General features: G+C 43.6%; 1 protein-coding gene across 15 annotated transcripts in view; it reads right to left on the bottom strand.

Annotated features, from left to right (window-relative positions):
- The window catches only part of PPP6R2 (protein phosphatase 6 regulatory subunit 2), a 215024-nt gene that overhangs the window by 25942 nt on the left and 161874 nt on the right, over nucleotides 1-27208 (bottom strand). For 12 of the 15 annotated variants that reach the window (XR_013179386.1, XM_077169280.1, XM_077169282.1 and 9 more), the window contains 6 exons: nucleotides 23496-23682; nucleotides 10002-10139; nucleotides 5420-5485; nucleotides 2471-2583; nucleotides 2001-2114; nucleotides 267-393 (listed from right to left, as the gene is read on the bottom strand). Coding sequence is in view for 14 of the 15 variants with exons in the window: in XM_077169280.1 (XP_077025395.1) it covers nucleotides 267-393; nucleotides 2001-2114; nucleotides 2471-2583; nucleotides 5420-5485; nucleotides 10002-10139; nucleotides 23496-23682 (745 nt within the window). In the remaining variant the exon portion in view is untranslated. Of the gene's footprint in view, nucleotides 1-266; nucleotides 394-2000; nucleotides 2115-2470; nucleotides 2584-5419; nucleotides 5486-10001; nucleotides 10140-23495; nucleotides 23706-27208 lie in introns of all 15 variants that reach the window. The other 3 variants (XM_077169289.1, XM_077169292.1, XM_077169293.1) reach the window with 2 other exon arrangements.

Here is a 27208-nt window from a genome sequence, read left to right as displayed (position 1 = left end):
TAGTTCAGAAAGCAAAATAATCACCTGGGGAGACTGAAAAAGGCCAGGTTTGCAGGCCTCATCTATAGAGACAGACATTGGTATTTGACAGATTTGGGGCAGTCCTTGGCACCATGGTTGGCACTTGGCCAGGTAGTCGGAAGGAGGTCTGAGGACAGCAGTGGGCAGGAGCACTCACTCCCCATGTCATGTTCTGTCATGCCCTGGCTAAGCTGTGGTTCTCTGCTTCTCTCACAAGGTACTACATACTTGTTCAATGAAATTACCTTTGGTGGGCTGAGCAGAAGTTGGTGAAAGTCCTTCAGTCGTGGCATGATACCATGTAATATACTGCTGTTGACAGTGTGTGACCTTTCGAGTCCCTGAGAAAAGGTGTCCACCAAGCCCTCTGCCCTGTGGAAGCACAAACAGATGTCAGCCCAGGAGCATGATCAGACTGCACCCTGTCCCAAGTCTCCACCCCACACCTTCTTCCAAAAGCAGCTAAATTCTTTTCCTAAAAAGAAATTTTGAGAGTGAAACCACCCACAGCATCCACATATTATCTGGTGACTGGTATAATAGAAAGAGACATTTAGGGAAGCATTGGGGTAATTCTATGTGCACTTACGAAGAAAGCAAAAATCAACATTTCAATTGCCTAACTAGTAGAAGTGATCATAATTACCTGAAAGTAGAATTTCTAGCAAACCAATAAATACATATTAAGTACCAAAAACCCTTCGGCCCTCCAGGGTAGCTGGCTCTGTCCTGACACTTGACCTGTGGAAGACAGCCCAGTGGGGGCCTTCCCCAGCACAGTACAGGGGCCCCTCAGGGTGCACACCTTTCTCCCGGTCCACAGTCTATAGATCAGTACCCCACCAAAACCCCACGCTCTAGCTCTTCTGCCCAGGCCAGCTGCATGCTGGACACACAACTCCCCCAGATCGTGTGCACCTCCTAACTCCTGGGACTCCCTTGCTACCATCCCCTGCATCTGCTTAAGTGGTACTTTTCAAGGAAAGTGTCCTTGCTGACCAGCTCCTGCCTACTGGCCCAGTGTCCACGCCTTTCTCTTATACTTGCAGCACTGAATATTGCATCACGTTTACACATACACCCCCACACAAGATGGGGAGCCATCAGAGCAGGGGCTGTGCCTTAGTTTTCTTTTCTGCCAAGTCTCAACCATGTTTGTCTCATGGTAGGTGTTCAAGTAAGTACTAAATGAGTGAGAAAGCATGGTGGAGGACAGCCCCTTGAGACAAAGCACAGAATGCAATATCTAGCAGACAGTACTTTATGCATGCATGCATGCATGCATGTATATGTACGTGAATGCATATGTGTGCATGCATGTGTGTATATCTGTGAATGCATGTGTGTGCACATATGTCTGTGTATGTGAATGTGTGTCTGTATATGTGCAGGTGAGTGTGTGTATGCATTACGTAGGTATTTATATGGTACTTAGGAGACAAAATAAATAAAACATATCCCCTGACTTAGAAGTGCCCACAGCCTGGCAGTAAGTATGTGGATAAGTAACTGTACATCAAGGTAAAGGATACTATAGTAGAACATATATATGTGCACAAATGCCATGGGGCCTGCTTTCAAAACACTCCTTGGGGGAAATCCCATGCATCTATTCCACAAGCCCACATGTCAGAGCACTGGCAAACTGGCAACCACTGTTGTCTTTGGGGTGGGCCCAGGACAGACAGTAATGGTCAAAGGGAGCACAGTCTTGATCATTAAGTTTACATTTTTTATGGGGAGAATATATTCATGTTATTATATGCATAATTAAAAATACAGGGCAGGCCATGGTGGCTCAGTATGCAGAGTTCTCACCTGCCATGCCAGAGACCCGGGATCGATTCCCGGTGCCTGCCCATGTGGAAAAAAAAAAAATACAAGCAACAATACAGAACGCTCAACTGGGTGGCCATGTAAGTGAAGCATTAACTCAGGTTTCATGAAATGTTTCTTCCTCATGAAAGAGAGAGACTCACCCAACCCGCCGTGTTTCCAACAATGTCAGTAAAACCTGCATCCCATTGACGAGGCAGCTCTCGGTCTGGTCGCCGTCAAACATGTTCTTCAGAAGCTGCTCCACGCAGTCCTGCCTGTCGGAGACCCACAAAGTCAGGCCCAGAGAAATACTCACTGACCTCGCACTTACTCAGGGATGCAGGGGGGTCTTTCCTCCCTCTGGGGGCCCTGACAACACCCTCAAGACCAGGTGGAACTTTGCTCTGGAGGTAGAAGCAGGTCAGGTTCAAGACGAGCACCCAGGGTTCTCACTGTGCCCCTGCCATAACTGACTCCCTGGACCTACCACAGACCCACAGGGAAACCTCCTCGTCAGCCTCAAAGCTGATTCATCTAAATGTGGGTCAGCAGAGGCTGTCTCAGTCCACTGTCTCCAGCACTTAGCAGAAGAGGTCACTGGGGACCCCCAGGCATCGCAGGCAGCACTCACGATTCCAGCACCGCGAGGAGGGGGTCAGGCTCTGAGGTCTCCTGCAACTGACCACTCTGGTCTCTGCCCAGCCTGATGATGTCACAAAGTGTCTGAGATGCGTTGGATTGCCTCTGAAAAGCAAAGAAAATGCAAAGTCCCCTGTCGGAGCTGGCAAGGAATGTGAAAGGAAGTGGCCTACTAGTGGTTCTCCAAGAAACTGGACAAGTGGAGGCTTTGGTGCTGCTGCTTAGTTCTCTGCAAGATATTTTATATTCTCTCAAACAGTTTTCTAAAGAGGTTCTACATCATCTCATTCATTAAAGATATCTGTTTTTTACTTTTCCATTTACAAAATGAAGATCTGGTCAGATTTTTAAAACTGTATTAAGCAATCCCCAAGAGTTCAAAATGCTCAGAAATGCTAGGCAGGAATTTTTCTGAACCTCTGTTACTGTGTATGTGACCGTGTTGACACTTTATTTTAAATTTAATAAAAATAGCTACTAGTACTCAAAATGAAATCATGTGAGCTAATGAAAAGGAAGATGCTATGGAGAAAATAAAGAACCCAGGTTTCCTAGGAAAATGCTAACCCTTCCACAGAAGCTTGGAGACAGCTGGAGACCACAGCCTCCATGGGCACATGTGTCTGTCCTGCAGAGGTGAGTGGTGCCAGAGAGCTGGCAGCCAAGTAAAGAAACATCACTGCCAGCCCTTTCCACACCAGAACATGTGATGCACACATTGGGGGAACACCCAGGGAAGCCAATCTAAAGGAAATACTTGCCTGGCCATATTCAGGGTAAAATAAAAGCAGATGGGCTGACTGTGCAGCACTACGCACAAGGGCTATTTGAGGATACTCCATGTTAACGAGGGCTGACTCCGTGCGGTGAATGGAAAACCTCCCCAGCTACTGTGCCTGATATGAAATGGCTCCAGCAGAGAGCAGCACAAGTGGCAAAATGAGTCCTCAGAGGACAGTGTGTATTTGTGTGTGTGCACATGCACATGTGTGAGGGTACTGTAACACACAGGAGAGGTTCAGAAGGCTCTACCCCAAAACCTTAAGGCTGATTACACTAGGAGTGGGATTTGCAGAGAGGAGGCTCCATTTTTCACCCCCTATGCTATCACACTTAGGGCAGCAGCACCCAATGGTCCCCACCCAGGGTGACCACCTCCTGGAGTGTAGGCTAACCCTACCAACTCACTTTCAACAAAAACAATGTTGCAAATGTGATGGGATTTCACATCCAAGATTTGGTGACAAAAAGACCTGGCACCCCCAACTCTGCAAGTGAAATCACTGCCCTTTCCCCTATGTGGGAGAGACTCCCATGGTTGAGCCTGGCCCTGGCACTGTGGGATCAACAATGCCAACCTGACCAAAACAAGGAACAGAAATGTAACAAATAAGGTATCAGTGTTTAAGAGAATTCAAATAGAGTCAAGAGACTACTCTGGGGGCCACCCTTACTCAAGCATCAGCTAGATATTGCTACTTATCATGGTTTGCCAAACCCCAAACAAAACAATTCCTGCCAACTACCCACGACTATGTGAGACTCTATAGAAATTTCACTCACCAAGTTTATTTTTCAGAAACCTAAAACCTCCAGATGTTTCCTAGGCCAGATAAGCCCTGAAACCCAGAAGAGCTAGTATCTCCAAAAACATCAACTAGCTGCATCCCTCCTATTCCATAATGTCGACATACCTCTTCAACATGAAAAAAGTTAGAATGGGAAGCCCAAGTATTCCTAAAGATTGAGAGAAGGATCAAAGGAGAAGGTGGAGTTGTAGAAGAGATGACAGAATTTAACAAATGAGTATGAGTGCTGAATCATTACACAATATTTCTTTTTAGTCTCCAGTGTTTTAAACCAGCTAGAAGGAAAAACCTGAAATTGTGGAATTTTAACCCATACCATACTTTGAAATTTGTTCTAAAACTACTCACTAAACTGTACTTCAAAATTTATCACTTTTTTTGTATATGTTATATTTCTCAATAAAATAATGTTAAAAACAAACAAACAAATTACCAAACCCAGCCTATGCAGAGCTTGGGAAACACATTTTATTTCTCAAGTAAAAATTAAGAGAGAAAAAAAAGATCCGCCTTTCCCTGTCCTCTCCACCCTCCCTCACATGGAGAGGCCATGTGGCAAGGAGCTGGTCCTGCTCAGCCACTAATCATGGAGGCAGACCTCCCCAGCTGAGCCTGGGAAAGACCCTGTGTGGGGACAGTGAAGTGGGCCAGATCTATAGCCAGCACACACTTAAGAACCATCTGTGATTATAGGCTGTCATGGTTAGGGACAGGTGTCAACTTGGCCAAGTTGTGGTACCTGTTCATATGATTGGGCAAGCGCTGGCCTGTCTGTTGCAATGAGGACATTTCATAGGATTAGGTCATGATCACGTCAGCTACATCCACAGCTGATTCCATTTGTAATCAGCCAAAGGGGAGTGTCTCCTGCAATTAGTGATGCTAAATCCAATCATGGGAAGCCTTTTAAGGAGGACTCAGAGGAGACAGGTTCCATTCCTGCTTTGGCTGGTGAGCCTCTCCTGTGGAGTTTGTCCAAGCCATCCATTGGAGTCATCGGCTTCGCAGCCTGCCCTGTGGATTTTGGACTCTGCGTTCCTACGGTCACGTGAGACACTTTCATAAATTTTATATTTGCAAGTGTTCCCTGTTGGTTCTGTTTCTCTAGAGAACCCTAACTAATACATAGGCCATCACGTTTGGGGATCATTTTGTGACTCACTGTCTCAATTGTTTTCATATAATGCATATGGATTGACTTTCCATTAAAATGCAGCCTAGAAGTCAGCCTTTGATTCACAAAGACAAGAATATGCGTAGCCTTGGGGTGAGGTACAGCGGCCCCTGCACACCCCTTACAGCAGCAGAGGCTAGGCCCTTCTGGAACATAGGGTTGTGGGCACCATACTCACATCTTCATCCTGACCCGGGTGGATCAGCTCCACAAGTCTCTGAATGACCATTTCTTCATTAAGCCACTGAAAGAAGAAACATGGCTTCGTATCAGATTTTGGAGGAAGAATCTGCTGCCTTCAAGCCCTCTATTCATGCTTAACTAAAGGGAAGGGAAGTCCCAGTGCTTCTGGGATCCAAGTCCCAGTTTCTTGGGGTACAGAGACTCCTCATACAAGTCCATCTGCCTGCTCTACTCCAATCCTAAGTGGAGTTTGCTGGGTCTCTGCCTGCTCATTACTGAGGACTGGAGAGCTCTTGGTGAGTGCTCACCTATGTGTCTACGCCATCAGCACCCTACAGTTTTCTGCGGAAGCCTCACACCCTGAAGGGCGAGGACAGGGTACCTCCAGTCCCTCCCACAGAGTCTCTGCCTGGCCAGCCCCTCTGGACATGGCACCTCAGGCTGCACACCTGTGAAAACCACTGGCCTCTTTTCCCTCCTCCAACTCATCCACAGCACACTCCTCCACAGGAGGGATCTGCACAATGCACAGGGCCACAGAACCTGTGCCTTCCTCAGCCCAGGGTGCAGTCTTCCCATGCTGAAAGCTACGTCAGGAAAGGGGACAGGAGGCTGCACTACAGCGGCCAGCAGTTAGCTCAGCGCATCAGCTTCCAGTGGGGGGGCCGACGCCCCTTTCTACATTTCAGCTGCCAAACAGAAGCCATGCTGCCACAACATATTTGCAGAAGGGAATCAAAGCATCAGTCTCTTCACTTTGGACAGGTATTATAACACTTTAACTTGATAACACCATTTATCTTCTGGTTAATCAAAAGTTCTGATTGAAACAAAAAAAAATGAGAGAGAGAAAAAAGAATAAAACAAAAAAGAAGCGAAAAAATTAAAGAAAAAAACAAAAGTTCCAATTGATAGTGACATCTTTGACTAATAAAACTATGAAAGGGAATTTACTATAACTCAGCAAAAGTGGCTTGACTATAGATTAGATCTCCCAGTGGGATCCATGAGAGGAAAATATAACAGAGCATACTCCTGTTAAATAGAGGCAAGGAACCATGCCCAAACCCAGCTGGACTATATATGACCATGAAAACTATGCCACATTTACTAAATCCTTTTAGTAAAAGTGCTAGGGAATTTTATTCTTTTATTTTAGGTCTTCTATTTGCAAACTCTGATCTACCAATCTAAAACAAAGAACAACATCCACCAGTGGAAGCAGATCCTTGCCAAGGTTATGTTCCTCTGGTCTGCTGCAGCACTTACTGCAGAAAAGCTGGCTGCCTTGGGCTCCACAGACTCTTGCCTTAAACATCGATGATGGGACAGCTGCCTGTGGGGGTGCTCTTATTTTGCTCTGTGATAAGAGCAGACCCCTGACATCTCAGATTCCCCCACTTCTGTTGGAGAACCAACCCTCTCCCTAGTCCCCACCAAGTGGCACTTAGTTCTCTTGAAGGTGGGGAAGGAAGAAGCCAAAGGAATGCTGTAGGCCCGGCCCAGTCCCACTTTGCTGGGCAGCTTCGTCATGTTTCCTATCTTCTAATTCTGTTTCTTCAGATAAGACTGTGCATACCAAAGTCTGGCCCTACTCCAACCGCAAATAGAATTTGCTGGGTCTCTGCCTGCTCATTATTATCCATCCTATTTCCAGGCACTTTGGGGCTCCAGGACGTAGCTTTGCCTCTAAAGCTTCCACCCCTGCCTGACCAAGGAAGCTGCAAAGGTCAAACTTGCCCAGGGTTCTGGGTCCTTCTTCAACATACCCTAATCTTTGTGCTTCCTGCATCTACTTCGAGACACATGGCTCCAGGGGTCCAGATGGGTGCCTCCTCCATGGACTGGTGCAGAGGCCACAGCACTGGATGTCCTGCCCTGTCCCTGGGTCTCTTCACTGCAACTTTCTTTCCAACGGCCTCTTCCAGCGTTATCACCCACGTCTGCACTTTGGCCTTTCCCACCAGATTCTATGAGCAAAACCAGAGGGGATGCTCCTCCAGGCAAAACATAAAAAACCCACCAACCAATACAACCTCCAGTGGTTGGCCTTCACTAGGGCTTTCTCTCCTAAGCAAATGGGGGGAAGGGTTCCTCATTCTGATAACGCATTTTCGGTAACACAGAGACGGGCTCTGTCACTGATCTGGGACCTGCCCAAGCTCAACTAGGAGAGTAGGGCTACTGTGTACAGCCCCAGGCTGTGAAGAACCATCAGTACCTTGGGGAGCTTGGGGAGAGCTTACAAAACACGCTATAGAGTCCACCACCTATAAGCCCGCATCCCAAGGGCATTCAAAGGATGCCTCATCCTGAGCTGAAATACCTCCCTACTGGATATTAAGGCAGGGGTCAGCAAACGACAGCCAGGGGGTGGAGTTCAAATTTGGCCAGCTGACTACTTCAGCAAATAAAGCTTTGTTGGTACATAGTCATGGCCACTCATTACTACATTCTCTCTGGGTGCTTGGCCCACAAAACCTAGACTATTTATCATCTGGCCCTTTTCAGAAAAGTCTGACTACCAGGTCCTATGTGAAAGGACTGTTCCCCCTGACACCTGCCTACAGGCCTGAGCTTAATTGCAGGTAGACAGTTCACAAAATCACCAACCAGATGAAACCCTTAGAGAGGGCTTGAAAAGGAACTATGTGCTTGAAACCACACCATCACCAGGGGCCCGTCATACACATAGGTCCTCTTGTCATCAGTGTGATGAGATGTTATCCAATAAGCAAAGCACAACTACTCGTAAGCTGGCTCTTCTAGCAGGCTGGGGCAGCAGGTAAATATCCACTCAACTGAAAACTCATCTGCTGACAATCCCAGGGCCAATTCTGGGCACATGGAAGGAATGTACTACCTGGCCCTGAGAAGTCAGGTGCAGACACATAAATCATTTTGGCCAACAAAACATGGGCAGCAGTGATGTGGAGAGCCTAAAGAGCCAGCCCTCTTTTTTCATCCCTGCCATGGCTCTGAACCCTGCCTGGGAAGTGCCTCTCTATCACCTGGGCTCTGGATTCAAGTGCTGTGGCCCCCTACAGTGAGGTCATGACCTACTCACTAAGGAGAAACAACTGGGGCTTTTGCAAGCACTAGGATCTGGGGGCAGTTGCCATGGCATAACTGGAAGCATCCTGATGACCAGTCCTGAAAGACCTGTTTTCCGGACAGGCCATCAATATGTAGAATTTGCATCTGTCCAACTCAGAACGATCAAGCAGTCATTAAATTCTGGGAGTGACCTAAAATTTATGAATGGGGGGAAGTCACCATCAATATATCCTATTGGCACAGACCCTCTTAAGAACATGTAAGACTTTCAGGACATATCTCGGAAGGCTTGGGTGCAAACAAGCCTGAAAGAGCTGGAGTCTCAGATCTACCCACGCCCCGACCTGGTGGCTGTTTGGCTGATGGGCTCTCCCAATATATGCCCTGACCTGAAGATTAGGCCCAGGTAACTCTCTGCTCTGAAACCTCCAGGGCTTTCCCAGGACCAAGAGCACAACGTCCCTGAGTTCAAACTCTAAGGGTTGATGTGGATGTCATGTGGGCTAGCAGCTCTGAGGAGACCTAGGTCAGACCCGGCTCCGCTGCACATACCGCACTGCCCTGAGCTCCTCATCCGAAAAACAGGTAATACTGCCCCTTACAGTGACACTGAGAACTGAACAAAACAATATGGATGAAACGTCTGGCACAGGCTTGGTGTGCACAGTTAGTGTCACTCCCTTTGAAAGTTCATGGTAATAGCTAAAATCTATACTGCACCCTCTGTACAAATGGTGGCTATCATTGTCAACTCTTGATAGAAGGCTGCTCCATAGGAAAGTGAACATCAACCTAAGACTGAACCCCCTTCCCTCCCCATGACACTGCTGTCACCCGAGTCCAGGGGCTGGAGAAGGGGCCGGAAGAAATAACGGGTTCTGCCAAACAATGGTGAGCAGGAGTGTGTCCAGCACTGATTCCCTGAGATTCTCTGGGTTGGAGAATCTTCCTCATTTCAGGGAAATCCTCAATGAGCTATGATGGTTCACACCCTAGCAAACTGATATGCTGTCAGGACAGACCACAAACACTCCAGAATAAACAGCATTCTGCTCTGCTCATTTCTTTTCTGTAACTTCATCGAATAATTTCCAACAAGTGTTTTCCTCATAGACACCTGTTAGGGCCTAGAGCCCTTCCTGAGTCCTGCTTTAAGGTCAGGGGGATGCTAGGGGAGAGGTGGACAGTGGGAGAGAGAGGGCCAGGGAAGCCCCAGCTGCTTCTTTCAGAGCATGGCTGAATTGGTGTCAGAGGTGGAGAAAGTGGCTCTGCTCTTAAGTTCTGCAGTAGCTGAGGTGGGACAGTAGAAAGGGTACAGACTCAAGGCCCAGCCTCAGCTACAAACCCTTGATAAGAACCCCAGATGAGACCAGAGGAAGAAAAACATCTCAGCTGGCAACAAAGGGGCACCAGGCACTGGTGTTCTCTAAACTCCTACACTCGACCATCAGCCTCCTGGGCCAGGTACGCCTAAGAAGTGGTCCTTCTCTCAGAGAATCTTCAGGGCCAGGGGCACTCACATGCAGGACCTCCTGCCGGAGACTGGCTGGCTCCACACAGCTGACCAAGCGCAGCAGCAGGTCCATCATGGCCGAGGTGCCCAGATGCCTCAATACCAGGTTGATGAACTTGACCTTCTTCTTCAAAAACACAATCACCTGAAACCCAAACACACCAGGATAAGCAACAGAGCAAGGACTTGACCATACTGAGCCATGTCCTCTGAGAATGAGGAAGGTTAAACTTCAACCCTATTAAGTAGAAACTATCAAAGGCACTTAAAAAATTAAACATACTTCAGTGTCTTTGCTGGTTTGGAGGCTTTATGGACCCCAGAAAATCATGTTCTTGGAGCTAATCCATTCCTGAGGGTATAGACATGTGAGTGGGACCTTTTGATTAGGTTATTTTAACTGTTGCATGCTCCAGGTCTAAATCTTCTTAGTGAATCCTTTTTTTAAAAAATATTTTTATTGTACACAACAAACAAACATACAAACATTCTTGACATAGAACATTCTATACATGGTGTACAACCAGTGGCTCACAATATCCTCACATAGTTGTGTATCCATCACCATGATCATTTTTTTTAAACATTTCCATCTCTCTAGCAAAAGAAAAAAGAAAAACCTCATACATACCATACCCCTTACTCCTCTCTCTCATTGACCACTAGTATTTCAATCTACTTAATTTATCTTAACTTTTGTTCCCCCTATTATTTATTTTTATCCATATTTTTTACTCATCTGTCCATACTGTAGATAAAAGGAGCATCAGACACAAGGTTTTCACAATCACACAGTCACATTGCAAAAGCTGTATCATTATACAATCATCTTCAAGAAACATGGCTACTGGAATATAGCTCTACATTTTCAGGTACTTCCCTCTAGCCACTCCAATACACCATAAACTAAAAAGGGATACCTATATAAGGTTTAAGAATAACCTCCAGGATAACCTCTTGACTCTGAAATCTCTCAGCCACTGACACTTTATTTTGTCTCATTTCTCTCTTCCTCCTTTTGGTCGAGAAGGTTTTCTCAATCCCTTTAGGGCGAGTCCCAGCTCATCCCAGGATTTCTGTCCCATGTTGCCAGGGAGGTCTACACCCCTGGGAGTCATGTCCTACGTAGAGGGGTGAGGGCAGTGAGTTCACTTGCCATGTTCACTTAGAGAGAGAGAGGCCACATATAAGCAGCAAAAGAGGTTCTCTGGTGGTGACTCTTAGGCCTAATTTTAAGTAGACTTAGCCTATCCTTTGCAGGGATAAGTTTCATGAGGGCAAACCCCAAGACTGAGGGCTCAGCCTATTGATTTGGTTGTCCCCACAGCTTGTGAGAATATCAGGAATCCTCCAAATGGGGAAGTTGAATTTCCCCCTTTTCTTCTCATTCCCCCAAGGGGACTTTGCAAATACTTGTTTAGTCACTGTTTAAATCACTCTGGGATTTATCAGGGCATCACACTAACCTGGACAAACCAACAAAATCTCATGCTCTTTCAAGGTTACATGTACTTATGGTGTTCAATTAAACTGGCCATACAAATTAAATTAGGAAATGCACTAGTCAAAATATAAATTTTGCACCAAATAAACATTATAAATGTGATAAAAGCAGAGAGAAGGTCACAGAAGCTAAGAGAGGAAGCCACAGAACACAGAAGCTGGAAGGAAGAAAACCTGGAAGAGAAGGGAGAAACCAGTAGATGCTACCACGTGCCTTGCATATGACAGAGGAGTCCAGGATTGCCAGCACCCTGTCATTGGGAAAAAATCATCACCTGATGATACCTTGATTTGGACATTTTTCATGGCCTCAGAACTGTAAGCCTGTAAAGTAATAAATCCCCATTTTTAAAAGCCAGCCCATATCTGGTATATTGCTTTTGGCAGCCTAGCAGCCTAAAATAGTGATGCAAGAAAAGTTTCTTCCAGGACAAGCAGAGACATGAACCCAGGCAACTCCTGTGAGGTGACGGCTCAGTGGCTCACTAGGGGCTGGCAAGGGCACCAGGAGGGTGGACACTGCCATACAACAGAAGCTGCAAGCTGACACAACACTGAGCACAGTTGCCATGCTCAGCAACCATCAAGTTTTCTCAAAAGAAACGAATTGCACAGACTGAGCTGTGCCAGGATGTAACAGGAATCATTTGCAGACCCAGGGCTTGAGACACAAACCAAGGAGAATACAGAGCATACAAGATGGTCAGTCAGCTGAAAGGAAAACACAGGGTAAGGGAACAGAGGACTAAGACTTAAGAAAAAGAAAGCATTCTGCAACTGGCTGGTGACCAGTGCCCACCAGGTGTAGACAGCAAAGCGGGAAGCCACAGGGTGAGGGGGGTGCCACAGCCCTGCCTTCATGCAGCAAGGCTGCTCAGAGGCAAAGATGGGAGAGTTGGTGCAGATGTTGAAGCCAGGGCTGAATCCTAATGTGCCACTAGACCTTCATTATGAAGCACTTGCTCTGTCCATGCTACTGGGTTTGGGGGCTGGTAGTCCCCAAGGACCTCACTGGGGACACTGCAGGGGGATTTCAGACAGCCACACTGTGCTGAGACAAGGAGGAAGGGGAGGAGGAAGAGGGCAGGGTGGGAAGAGGAGCGGGGGCAGGGAAGAAGAAGAAGGGAGGAAAGAGTAGGGGGAAGGAGGACGAGGAGGGGTGAAAGGAGAGGACAGAAGGTGAAGAGGGAGGAGAGGGACAAGAGTGAGAAGACAGTGAGGGTTCTTTGAAAATAATGATTAAACTCAGAAAAATAGATTAAGAACAAAAAAGAGACACGACGGCAGTGTTCGTGATTTACAATGCATGCGGGTGACCTAAGGTACATCGACTGAGGATTGGACGGGGGAACTGTGATATGTACATACAACGGATTATTGAGAAGCTGCAAGAAGGAATGAAGTTGTGAGGCATGAAACTAGGTGAATAAACTTTAAGAGCTGTATGTTCAATGAAATGTAAGGAACAAAAAGACAAATTTTATCATGCCTCATTCATAAGGACTAACTATAATATACAAACTTGGAGAATTGATGTTGCGAGCATGGGTTATCAGGTTGGGGCCTACTGTATAGGTTCCTAAACTGTAAGCTCTTACAGTACTCACATATACTCAGGAGGTATAACTGTTATTTCTAAATTCTGAGATACTGAGCTATTTGCGTATTACGGTCGTTCCCAGAAACTTCAGGTATCTATGTGACACCTGAGATTCAGAGTTAGCACTTTGAAATTATGAAAGTCAGCATTATCCCATATAGCAACTGTTAAAAAAAAAAGTCAACAAAGTGATCAGACTTCAAGTAGAGATATGAATGAAGCTGATCCAGATAGGACTAAGGTAAATCAGAATACTGGGTAAAGGATGGTATGGTCTATATTTTAAAAGTTTCAACTTCTGTATGAGACCAAAGAAGAAATGTTTATTTGGTGGAAAATTTTCCTTTTTGGTAGTGCATTACCTAATTTAACTTGTATGGTCTGTTTAGTTAAACACCATAATTACATGGAATCTTGAATAGGGCGAGAGATCTTGTTGAATTGTACAGGTTAGTGTGATGCCCTGATCATCCCAGAGTAAAATGGGCAGAAAATAAAAAGTATTTGCAAAGTCACCTTGGGGGACTGGGGAGAAAGGTGGAAGTATTACACTTCCCCATCAGGAAAATTCCTGATATTCTTCGCAGGCAGTGGGGACAACCAATTCAATATGCTAAGCACTCGATCTTGGGGTTCAACCCCGTGAAACTTATTTCCACAAAGGAGAAGTAAGCTTACTTATAATTATGCCTAAAAGTCACCCACAGAGAATTTCTTTTGTTGCTCAGATGTGGCTTCTAAGCCAACTTGGCAGGTGAACTCACTACCCTTCCTTCTATGTGGGACATACCTCCCAAGGGTGTAAATCTCCCTGGCAACATGGGACAGAACTCCTAGGACGAGCCAGGACCTGGCATGATAGGATTGAGAGCCTTCCTGACCCAAAGGGGGAAGAGAGAAATGAGTCAAAATAAAGTTTCAGTGGCTGAGAGATTTCAAACAGAATCAAGAGGTCATTCGGGAGGTTATTCTCGTGCATCATATAGATATCCCTTTTAGTTTATGGTGTATCAGAGTGGCTGGAGGGAAGTATCTGAACCTGTTGAACTGTATTCCAGTAGCTTTGTGTTTTGAAGATGATTGTATAACCATATAGCTTTTACAGTGTGACTGTCGACTGTGAAAACCTTGTGTCTGATGCTCCCTTTATCCAGGGTATGGACAGATGAGTAGAAAATACTGACAAAAATAAATAAATAATAGGGGCAGGGGGATAAAAGGTAAAAAAAAAAAATGGGTAGATTGAAATACTAGTGCTCAGTGAGAGGAAGAGGTAAGGGGTATGGGATATACAAGTTTTTATTTTTTATTTTTATTTCTTTTTCCGGAGTGATGCAAATGTTCTAAAAATGATCATGGTGAAGAATACACAACTATGTGATGATATTGTGAGCCACTGATTGTATACTCTGATGGACAGTAAGGTGTGTGAAGACTTTTTTAAAAGTCTCATTTCTAACATTTGATTAAAAAAAGTTTTTTTATACTAACCTTGTATCTAGATATCTTGATAAAAACATTAATTTTAATAATTTATCTTTATATTGTTTTAACTACATGCATGATCATGTGTTCTGTGAATATGATCATTTCATGTCACCCTTTATAACTCCTACACCTTTCTCACCTTACTGCATTGACTGTAACTGCTAGCTAGTATTGGATAGAAGTGAGAATAGTTTCCTTTGTTTTATTACCTTAGAAGAAAAGCTTTCAATGTTTTACAATTACGTATGATGTTTGCCATGGGTTTTTTTTATAGATATTTTTCTTTTATCAGTTTAAGTTTATAACATGAATGGTTGTTGAATTTTATGAAATGTTTTCACTCTCTGTACTGTATTGATCCTATGATTTTTTTTCTCTATTCTGTTTAAAGGTAAATTGTATAGGCAGGATTAGGCCCCCCTCGGACTTGTTCTTGCAGTCACAACTAGCCTGTGAGGGACTTATTATCATCACAGTTTTCAGGTGGAGAAAATGAGGCACAGAAGTGAAAGGACCTGCCCAAGATCACACTGCTGGGGCAGGCAGTGCCAGGATTCCAGGAAGGCAGCGGCTCCAGAGCCAAGGCCCCAGCCACCAGCAGCCCAGCTTCTTGCTCTGATCGCTGTGTCCCTTCACCCTACTAACCACCCCCCAGCCCAGATGCCACCACTGCCCTAACCCTGCGCTCCTCTCCTCCTGGGCAGCAGAAAAGTGTCTGCCTGCTTGATTGTTCCTTACAGAGCCTGTGACTTACACCAAGCCTGCTTCCTTTCTTGCTGTGGCCACAGGGAAGCCCCTGACCAGGTCCGTGGTGCCTGATGGCTCTCTTCCCCTCCTTCATCCCACTGTCCTGACTCTGGAACTAAGTGCACAAAAGAGCAAGAACAACAGACCAAGTCCCCGTCTTCCCACCACCCCATCCTCCTTCGGTGGACAACTTTTCACCCCTACACAGGCCCACTGCCCAGCTCCCGGGGACCCCACATGCCCACATGCCAGGCTAGCTGGGGTGGCACTGGTTGGGGAAAGCCGGCATGGTAGGAGGGCAGTGGGTGGCAAGGCCCTGGTGGGCGCCCTTTGCTGCTTGGGAGGGCTAGGCTAGGTGTCAGGTTGGGAAGGAGCTGGTAGCTGTATGGAAGGTTCCAGGAGCCCACAAGATGGCCGGGTGGGGGGATCAGGTTGTGGGGGCCTCCCCTCCCACCAGACTCATGTCCAGCCTGTGGCCTCTTCCCAGGCTTAGCTTCCTGTCTAAGAGAGAAGAAAAGAGACAAGATGCCAGGAAGGGAGATGAGTCTTGTGACCCTGGGGGGCCCTGACACCTGCTGGGAAAACACCAGAGCAAGCCTGCCTCGCTCCCCGTCCCCCACCTTTGTCTGTCTGTCCCTCGCTCACCAGCCCAGCTGCCGTCCTTTGGCTCCACACAGCCTATCTGGCTGCCTGTGGAGACCCCTCCTCCGGTGCCTGGCCCAGACTTGCTCTTCTTCTGTACAATACTACTCAGCAATTAAATAAACAAACTGGTGATACACACAAGTTGGATGAATCACAAATAATTAAACCAACTGAAAAAAGAGAATCCCAAAGGTTATATACTGTTTGATTCTATTTACATAACATTTTTTAAATGACAAAACTTCAGAAATGGAAGGTCGATTAGGGTTATGGTTAGTGGCTGCCAGACATTAGGGATGGGGGTTAGAAGGGAGGTGAGTGTGGTTATGAAAGGGCCACAGAAGGGGTTTTCATGGCTTTGGAGCTGTGACAGTGGGCACAGGAGCCCACACAGGTGATCACTACAGAGTGTGCACACACATGCAGATAAGCACAGTAGAACCAGAGAAACCTGAACACCAGTAGGTGATATCAATGCCAATATCCCGGTTGTGAAATTAGGAAAATGTCTGAACAAATAAAGAGATGGAAATTATTGAAAAAAAAAAAAAAAAGAACCAGGCAGATTTAAACAGAGAGAAGAAAGGATCAATGAATTTGAAAACAAGAAACTTGAAATGATTCAATTTGAGAAACAGAAAAGAAATATATAATGAAGAAAAATTCACAGAACCTGAGGGACCCATAGGACACCATCAAGTGTGCCAACACACACCACTAAAGCCTTAGAAGAACAAGACAGAAAGAAAAGAGACGGAAAAATATTTGAGCAAATAGGGGCCCAAAACTTCCTAAATCTGATGAAAGACATGAATATACACATCCAGGTAGCTTAACAAACTGCAAGCAAGATAGACTCTAAAAGTCTAAACCAAGACATATTATATCAAAACTGTCAAAATCCAAGACAAAGAGGATCTTGAAAGCAAGAAAAAAGCGACTTGTCACATATAAGGGATCTCCAGTCAGAATAATGGTAGATTTCTCATCAGAAACCATGGAGGCCAGGAGACAGTGGGATGGCATATTCAAGGAAATAATGTTAAACCATAAAAAGTAATAAGTTCTGATACATGTGATGACATGGATGAACCTTGAAGACATCATATTGAACGAAATGAGCCAGACATAAAAGGACAAACATTGTATGATCTCATTGATACAAAATAATTAGAATAAGCAAATTCACAGAGTGAGTAACTAGAATACAGGTTACCAGGGGCCAGGGAGAGGGTAGGGAATGGGGAGTTAATGCTTAAATTGTACAGTTTCTATTTGGGGTGATGGGAAAGTTTTGGTAATGGGTGCTGGTGATGGTAGCATAACACTGTAAATGTAATTAAAACCACTGAATTGTATCTCTCTCTGAATGCGGTTAAAAGGGGGAAATTTTAGGTGGTATACATGTTGCTAGAATAAAGTTTATTTTAGTGAAACCTAATGTAAACTATGGATTATAGTTAATACTACAATAATATTCTCTCATCAGTTATAACAAAGATACCATACTAATACAAAGGGTTAAAAATGGGGGTGGATATATGGGAACTCTGTATTTTCTGCCTGATATTTCTGTAAACCTACCACATTTCTAATAAAAAAGGATAAATGAAGACATTTACAGATAAACAAAGCCTAAAAGAGTTCATTACCAGAAGACCTGCCCTACAAGAAATGAAAAGGTAGTCTTTCAGTCTGAAACAAAAGGACACTAGACAGTAACTTAAAAAAAAAAAAGGCATAAGAAGAAATAAAGAACACTGGTAAAGGTAACTTCTTATGGAAATAAAAAATCCTATATTATTGTACTTTCAGTTTGTAACTGTTTTTCCCCCCAAATGACTTAACAGGTAAATGGGTAAAAAACATCTATGTTAATAAGCATACAACGTATAAACATGCTATCTAAGTCAATAACAATGAAGGGGGAAGGACAGAGATACATGGGAGCAGAGTTTGTACACTACCGAAACTAGGTTGGCACAAGTGAACTAGGTTGTTATTAGTTAAAGATGTTCATTATAGTTGCAAAGATAAGTAGTAAGAAAGTAACTAAACAGAGAGAAAAGGAAAGCAGAAGGGAATCAAAATGATATACCACAAAAATACACACAAAGAAGAAGCAGGAATAGAATAACTGAAGAATAAAAAAACAAGACATTCAGAAAACAAATAGCTAAGTGGCAGAAGCTAATTCTTCCTTCTCAGTTATTAAGTTAAATGTCAATGGATTAAACTCCCCTATCAAAAGACAGATTCACCCATGCACTTCCCAAACAAAGAAACCAACAAAAATAAACAAACAAATTCAACAAATGGTGCTGCAATAACAGGACACTCCCATGGAAAAAGAATGAAATGTGACCCCACCATACAGAATACAAAAAAAAAAAAAAAAACAGACAGATATACAAACTGGATAAAAAAGCATGCTCCATCTATATGCTGTCTACAAGAAACTCACTTTAGTATAAAGACAAAGAGGATGAAAGTAAAAGGGTGGAAAAAGATACTCCATGCAAACAATAATTAAAAGAGAGCCAGAATGGCTATATTATCGCCAGACAAAATAGACTTTTTGTTAATAAAGATTACAAGGGACAAAGAAGAATATTATATATTGATAAAAGGTTCAATCCAGCAAGATGGTATAATGATTATAAACATAATTGCACTCACAACAGAGCCCCAAAATATATGAAGCAAAATTGACAGAATTGAAGGGAGAAATAGACTGTTCTACAATAATAGTTGGAGATTTCAATACATTGACAGAAAATCTAAACAGAAGATCAATAAGGCAATAAAGGAGTTGAACAACCCTATTAACTAAGTAGTCCAAATAGACACATATAGAGTACTCCACTGTGGAGTTAAGTTCAGGTGTCAACTTGGCCAGGTGAAGGTGCCTAGTTCTATTGCTGTGGACATGAGCCAATGGCATATGAAGCTCACCTGTCACTGATTACATCTGCAGTCGGCTAGGAGGAGTGCCTGCTGCAATGAATGAAGTTTGCTTTAATTGGCTGGATGCTCACATGAGACAGGTCAACACAGCACAGCCCAAGCAGCTCAGCATACCTCATCTCAGCACTCACAGCTCAGCCCAGGCCTTTGGTGATGCAGAAAGGAATCACCCTGGGGAAAGCTGTTGGAACCCAGAAGCCTGGAGAGAAGGCCACCAGAGATCGTCGGGTGACTTTCCATGTAAGAGAGAACCTCAGATGAAAGTTAGCTGCCTTTCCTCTGAAGAACTATACATTTTTAAAAATTTTTTAATTTTATTTTTTTAAATACTAAAAAACACCAAACAAACACAAACATTCCTATTTTGATCATTCCATTCAGAACTATACATTTTTAACTAAATAAATCCCCTTTTATTAGAAGGCAATCCATCTCTGGTGTGTTGCATTCTAGCAGCTTTGGCAGACTAAAACATCCACCCAACAACTGCTGAAAATACATTATTCTCAAGTGTACATGGAACATTTTCCCAGATAGATTATGTGAAGACTGCAAATCAAATCTTAATAAATTTTAAAGTAAAAATGTTCAAGTAATCAACAGGAATGTGAATAAGAAAACAGAGGGAATAAACACAAAATTAAAAATAAAATGACAGACATAAGCCTTAACCTATCAGTAATACATTAAATTACAAAATACACCAAAATAAAAGATGGGCAGAGTGGACAAAAAACATGAATCAATTATATGCTGACTACAAGACACTCATTTCAAATATGACAATTCACACAAAATATTCGTGAGTGTTCATAGCAGCTTTATGCATATTAGCCCAAAGTTGGAAACAACCAAATTCAACAGGCAAATGGTTATACAAACCATGGCATGCCCATACCAGACTGCTATTTAGCAATAAAAAGGACTGAATGACTGACACACACAGCCACCTGGATAGATCTCAAGGGCATTGTGCCAGCTGAAAAAAGCCAAACTCAAAATGTCACATACTATATGACTCCATTTATACAGCAGTTTCAAAATGACACAATTATAGCAATGGAGAACTGATTAGTAGTCGCCAGGGGTTACAAATGGTAAGGAGTGGGGATGGGCATGGCTATAATGGAGTAGCATAATAGAAATCTTTGTGGTGCATCTTGACAGTGGAGGTAGGTACAGGAAGCTACAAGTCTGAAAGAATGGCATGGATAGACAAGCGCACACACATATGCAAACACTGTACAAATGTCAACTTCTGGTTCTGAAATTGTACTAAGATGTAAAAATTGTGGGAAACTAGGTGAAGGATACACAGGAACTCTTTACTGTTTTTAAAACTTCTTGTGAATTTATAATAATCTCAAAATAAAGAAGTTTTTAAAAGTTCAAAAATAGACTAAACTACATTATTCAAGCCAGGATAGTGACTCCAAAGGGGAGAAAGGAGACAGTGATTCAGAGAGGGCATGAGATAGACTTCTAGGGTTTTATTTCTTGGTCTGAGTGTTGGTTCTACAGCTGCTAATTCTAATAACTTCAGGTGCTTTTAACTTTTATGCATATGTTTTAAGATTCAAAATAAAAGGGTAAAAAGCAATGTACAAAGGTGCACGGGTAGTTCAGTGGTAGAACGCCCACCTTCCATGTGGGAGACCTGGGTTCAATTGCCGGACCATGCACCCAGGAAAAAAAAAAAGCAATGTACACAAATACTAATTAATATAACACTTGAGGATCCATAGAAAAGACATAGTCAAAATTGCAATGATATATTCTTGCCAAGAAAATCCAACCTATATCAGACGAAGCCTCTGAATCTCACTGCTGATTACTGGAATTAAAAGGATGAAGGAATATATCAGAGAACAGTCAGCAAAGCAAGGCCTGTAGGTCAATCTAGCCTGCAGTCACGTTTTGCTCAGTCTATGAGCTAAAAATGGTTCTTTACAAAGTGTTTAAAGGGTTGGAAAAAACAAAACCAAAGAAGATTATAAGATGGAAGTCATATGTGGCCCACAAAGCCTAAAGTATTTCTTATTTGACCCTTACAGAAAAAGTGTGCTGAATCTCTGTTTAATGAAACCACAGGGATATAAATGCAAAATCAAGAGTTGGATAATCCTCAGGACAAAAAAGCCAGATTTTCAATAAACTGGAAGAGGAAATCCGAGTAGGGGAAGGGACACATTTATAGAGACTTGTCAACTAAAAATGCAAGCTCAAACATTTTCTGGATCCCAATTCAAACAAATAAACTCTGAAAAGCATTTTATGAGGCTACTGGAACATCTGAACCCTGCATGGACATCTGCTGAGATTAAGGAGTTATCATAACTGTGTTCAGTATGACAATGCCTGTGGTTATGTTTGTAAAAAGAGTTCTTATCCTTTAGAAACATACCAAAATATTTACATATGAAATATGATGTCAAGGATTTGAAGCAAAATAAACTGGGGTAGGGAAGGGGTTGGAAATAGGGGAGTAGAAGAAACAAGATTGGCCTTGAAAGGATAACAGCTGGGGGTGGGTGATGGAGGCATGGGAGTCATTAAAATATTTCCCCTAATTTATAAATGTTTAAAATATTCCATAATAAAGAAGTAACAAAAATGCTATAGGTTCTTCCACTGAGAACTCTACCTGCAGGCCCCTCCACCACTTTACAGAAACATGTAAAGAAAGCTCACGCCAGTACAGTCCATCAGAGCAAACTGGGATATAACAGAATTCTTTGATTACTGAAATAAAACACTGGTGCAATGATACAAGGGAACTCCATAACTAAATAGCTAAAAAGAACAAGGCAAGAACTATTTCTAAGTGAAAAAAGTAATTTGAAGAACAGTATTTAAAATATGACACTATTATGTAAAAATAAATAATAGCCAAGTATTGGTACAGCTACTAGAAAAACTTAAGAGGAACATGCACTAAATAACCAATAGTGGTAATCTCTAATGAGTATTATATGGGGGCTATTTTACCTATTTCTGTCTTGTTTGTCAACAGCAGTAAAGTTTTCTAAGTGTAATTAACACTATTTTAATGCACAAAGCACTAGGTAGAGAAATGAGATGGAAATACTGCATAAGTTAGTAAAATTCTTAAGAAAACATCTGAAAGTAGTGGTGGAGTTTGACCAAGATGCAGCAAAATACAACACACATGCGTCCAATCACCGGCTGTCAGGGCCAGACAAGAATGAACTTTCTAATGGCTAAGTCAAAGGGACTATACATGCCCCAGGATCACCTTTACACTCTCACTCCTATTCACGTTACCCTACAGTTATGGCCACCACCAGGACCACTGTTACACCAGGACCACTGTTACACTCTCACTCCTACTCATGTTACCCTACAATTATCGCCAACACCAGGACTACTGTTACCCCAGGACCACTTTTACACTCTCACTCCTACTCATACCATCCTTCAGCCATAGGGACTACCACCAGGACCACCTTTACCTCAGGATCACTCTTACCACTGTCACTATCATTCAATTTCCCTACAGCTATAAGCATCTCCACCCACTGTCTTATTACTGCTCCTATTCTTCATTTGTACCCTGCCTGGATCAAAATAAGATTTGAGATGTGAGTCCTCAAAGGTGCCTTGGAAATTTAAGATTATGATTGTATGAAAGATGGCAGTCCAAGGCACATTTACAATATGCCAGGTGCATTTCTTCTAGTGAAACAAGTATGTGTCCCAGGGCTGCACTGCACCTCCTTTATCTCCAAAGACACATGTAAAATACTGGCTTATTCCCTGAATGGACATTGATAATATCAGGTAATTATTGTTAATAAATTTGGCCTGAGGTAATATAATTTTAGTCATATTTAAAAGGAAAAAGCCCTTTTATTTTAGAGCTATGTACTGAAATATACGCAAAAGAAATGCAATGATCCGGGATTTGTTTTAAAACAATCCCATGGTTATGTTGGGGGAGATAGCAGAGGAAAGCAGCCTGGCCAAGAGGTGACAACTGCTGAGGCTGGGTGACAGTACAAGGGTCTTTATTACATGATACTGTCGACTTTGGTATATGTATTTATAATATGGAGTGTTCTGAAGCACATATCAGGTCAAGTGTAAGGTAGGAGCAAGTAAATACTACAGAAAGACAATGCAACAGCTGAATAAAATCAATTTACTCTTTACTTTTGACAGAAGCCTAATGCTACAAGGCACCCCGATTTTCCCTGGGCCATAGAAGACCTCGGCACCTGCCACTCATCCCAAAGTTTCCACTGTCAGAAGTGTGCTCTGGTGCATCAGCCTCACAGTCTGTGGCTGAGCAACGACTCTGCAAGTTTAGTCTAGGGTCCTGTGCTGTGCACCTACTAGGGGATGGCAGGAAATGCTGCTTATTCCACAGCTGGCCAGCAGCACTTTTTCAGCAGACCACACTGCTGCCTGGGTGCTTCCTTAACAGCAAAAATGCTATGCTCCAGCCTGAGGATGTTGCACAGCGAAGCCCACGGCAGAAGTGCCACAGTGGCAGGCGCCTGTATAGCCATGCAATCTGAGCTGGTTTACCTGCTCGGTTTTCCTCGCGATGAGGTTGCCAATAGTCTTGCTGAAAAAGCTGGCAAGCAGAGGGTTGAGAGGAGGCTCATGGTCCAAGAAGTCATAGAGAAGGTTCAGCAAAGTTTCGTCCCCTCCTAGTTTATCGTTGATCTGAGGCACATCAGAAGTCAGAAGTTCACAGGCTGTGTTTGGATATCTAAAAGGGCACAATCCAAGCAACTGAAGGTGAAATTAGACTTCTTGCAACTCTCAGGAAGCTGCTTAAATAATCTGCTTCTTAGAAGCAAATCCCTGTTAATAAGAACAAAATACTGAACAGAACTCAGAAGAACAATGATGTGACTATTCTGTGACAAATTGCTTTTTTGACTACTAGGAGCTTAAACCTTTAAGCACCCCTTTCCACAGCTCCTCATACCCTACACTCCAGCTTCCCCCAGCTTCTGACTGTTTCCTTCTGGCTTCTCCCTCCTGACCTTGGTTCTGTGCACTCAGAGGTTCGAGGTCTAACCACACTCTTAAGAGGCCAAGTTTCGAGTCACATTCATTGTCTTCTCTCTGCAAGAAGCCTGCCCCCTTCCTCTCCTTTCTATGCCTTTCTCATCCTTTTATATTAACAAATAATAACAACTCCAACTTGTCCCTAGACTAGGCAAATGTCACATCAGCCAGTTACAAGGCAGTACCAGTTGTGAGGTGTTACACAAGTAATTTATTCATAAGATACCAATATTTGTGAATGGTAAACATTTGATAAAAATGCCATATACAAAATAGCCCTTACACCACTACACATGAACCCCATGAAGACATCGCTGTATGCCCAGCCTTCCCTTTGGAAGGGCTACTGCAGGCACCTCCGGATGGTTGCCAATAGCAACAACCCCCTGCATCCAGGTCAGAGCACCCAAAAAACAGTGTCTCTGACAATGCTTGGGTTCTCCTCCCTGATCTGGGCCCACTAGTGACTGATGGATCAGGACAGCTCAGACATGGTAGAGGCAACTGAGACAGAATGCAGCAATGGCTAGGACATTTGTCTGTGGGGCACCTGCCCACATCATTCAAGCTGTGCAGCCTTGGGCAAGTTCATTAGCCTCTCTAATGAGAGTTGGTTTTCTACAGTTTTTTGTGAAGATGACGTGAACAGACATGTATAAAACAGATCAGAGGTTGCCTGGGGTTCCCTTCTCTTGAGAACCAGCAACTGCTAGTGCTGGGGCAGGGAAGAGGCACCCATCAAAGGGCCCAACCAAGGCAGTCACCATGAGATGAGAGGAGGTCTGCACCTGAGGCTCCAGAGGACACAGGTGGGGGGAATGTGGCAGCTGGTCAGGTAACCATGCAGAAGACTCTAGAATAAGGGTGCTGCTTGCTCATCAGGACCCAGAAGAGAGGGCACATTTTTGCACTCAGAGAACATGCCATGTGGGGTAGGCTAACATTGTGAGGCCAAGCACGCTCAGAAGAAGTGGCCCATCAGGAAGTTAAATAGGCAGGTGCGGAGCCAGGAAAGCTGTCCTGGGCCCTACATGGAACTGTGGTTAGTACCCATTGGTGTGCGGGTCACCAAAGGCCACGCTGGCTGAAGACCTGGATCGGACACCATCTCTCATCTACATGGGCCTTCAGTGTTCCCATCTGTGAACTGGGCAGCCTAGAGGTCACCACCATGGGGCTGTCACAGGATGAAATGAGGAGACTCATGCTGTGTGCCTAGCACAGTGACTGAGTGCTATGGGCACCAGCAGAGGAGCACTTAGGGGCACAAGGAAGGACAAGGAGCAGGTCAGCTGTGCCCAAGACTGCACACTCCCAAGCCACAGTGAGACCACGAGTCCCACACACAGAAATGGGTCTGCACACTTCTATAACAACAAGAAACAGTTCACCACAATAGAGGGGGTGGAGCCAAGCTCATGGGATGAGGAAGTGGAGAAAAGTGCAGGTTGTCCCTCAGGAAGCTTTTCTAGAGATACAGGTTGACCAGAACTTGTCCACACGCACACAAGTGAAAGCAGAGCTAGGAGGGTCTGACCCTCCATGGTTATAACTAGGTGGAGGGTTTAACATTTTTTCCCCAGTATTTTCTTAATTATTCCTCAAAGAACATGCAGTGCTTTCATAATTTTTAAAATTTATACAAGGAATGGGAATTCCAATGAAAAAAATGGATGATCAAATGAAAAAGGCAACAATCAAGAAAATGGGAGCACAATGACATGGGACAGGGTTAGGAGGTGGAAAGTAATGGGCTGAGCACTGAAGCACCAGCTTGGGATGTGGAGGGATTGGAGGGTACCAACTAGAGGCAAGAGGATTCGAGCCATCGCACTCCATGAGGCTGCAGGACCTTGAGGGCAAGGTGAAGGGAAATGCATGTGAAACTATGGATGAACAGTGAGGCCTCTAGGCCCTCCCTTACTGCTATTCCAGCAGGAAAGAGGAGGTTTTTTCCTTAGAAAACCTGAACCCAAATGGCTCCTGACTTGGGGATACAGGCACAGGTGAGAGAGTGAAAGGGGAAGGGTTTAGTAAAAATAACAGGGGCCTGTATATCCAGCCCCTCTTCCACCTCCATCCTAAGTTTGCTGACAGGCCTGTATCCCACAGGGAAGAGGCAGGAGGACAGGAAAGACAAACTGCCACGTCAACTTTCAATGAGGCCCCTTAGTTAACCCCTGTTAGATGCCAAAGCTTCTGGGTAGGTTTTCAGTGCCTGCCTCTTGAAAAGAGCACAGTCACCAAACAAACAACAAACAGAAGAAAAGGAACTCAGAGGAAACAGAGATAATGCAAGCACAGATAGTCTCACTGCTGAACTCGACCATACATTTAAAGAAGAATTAACAGCAATTCTTCTCAAATTCTTTGAAAAACTTGAAGAGGAGTGAACACTTCCTAACTTGTTCTGTGCCCAACATTACTCTGATACTAAAGTCAATCAAAGACACTACAAGAACAGAAAATCAATTATCTCTTATGAATAGAGCTACAAAAATCCTCAACAAAATACTAGAAAACCAAAATCAGCAGCACATTAAAATGAATATATACCATAACTAAGTGGGGTTTATCCCAGGAATGCAAGGGTGGTCCAACATAAGAAAATCAAGCAATTTAATAAACAATAGTGATAGAATGAAGGGCAAAACATACACACAGATAATCTCCATTAACATAGAAAAGGCATTTGACAAAATCGAACAGCCTTTCATGACAAAAACACTCAATACACTAAAAGAGAGGGGAGCTTCCTCAACATGATAAAAGGCATGTGTGAGAAACTCATAACCAACATCACAACATCATACTCAACAACGAAAAGCTTTTTCACTTGAGTATGATAGCTTTTCCCCTATGGCCAGGAACAAGACAAAGACATCTGCTTTTGCCAGGGCTATTCAACATCTCACTGGAGTTTAAGTCAGCAATTTGGCAAGAAAAAGAAATAAAAGACACTCAAACTGGAAAAGGAGAAATAAAATTCTCTCTATTTGGAGATGTTATGATCCCATATAAAGAAAATCCAAAAAAATCTAAAACAAAGCTCCTAGAGCTAATAAATGAATTCAGTAAAGTGTTGGGAAACAAGATCAACACCCCAAAAATCAACAGTGTTTATATACACAAGCAATAAACAATTGAAAGAATTGAGAAAAAAATTTACAAAAGCAACTAAAATAATCAAATATCTAGGAATAAATCTAACCAAGGATGTA

The sequence above is a fragment of the Tamandua tetradactyla genome, chromosome 7, assembly GCF_023851605.1.
Source record: "Tamandua tetradactyla isolate mTamTet1 chromosome 7, mTamTet1.pri, whole genome shotgun sequence".
In the NCBI taxonomy this organism is placed as follows: Eukaryota; Metazoa; Chordata; class Mammalia; order Pilosa; family Myrmecophagidae; genus Tamandua; species Tamandua tetradactyla.
Note: the sequence above shows the minus strand (reverse complement) of the source record. Positions and strands in the feature narration are given on the sequence as shown.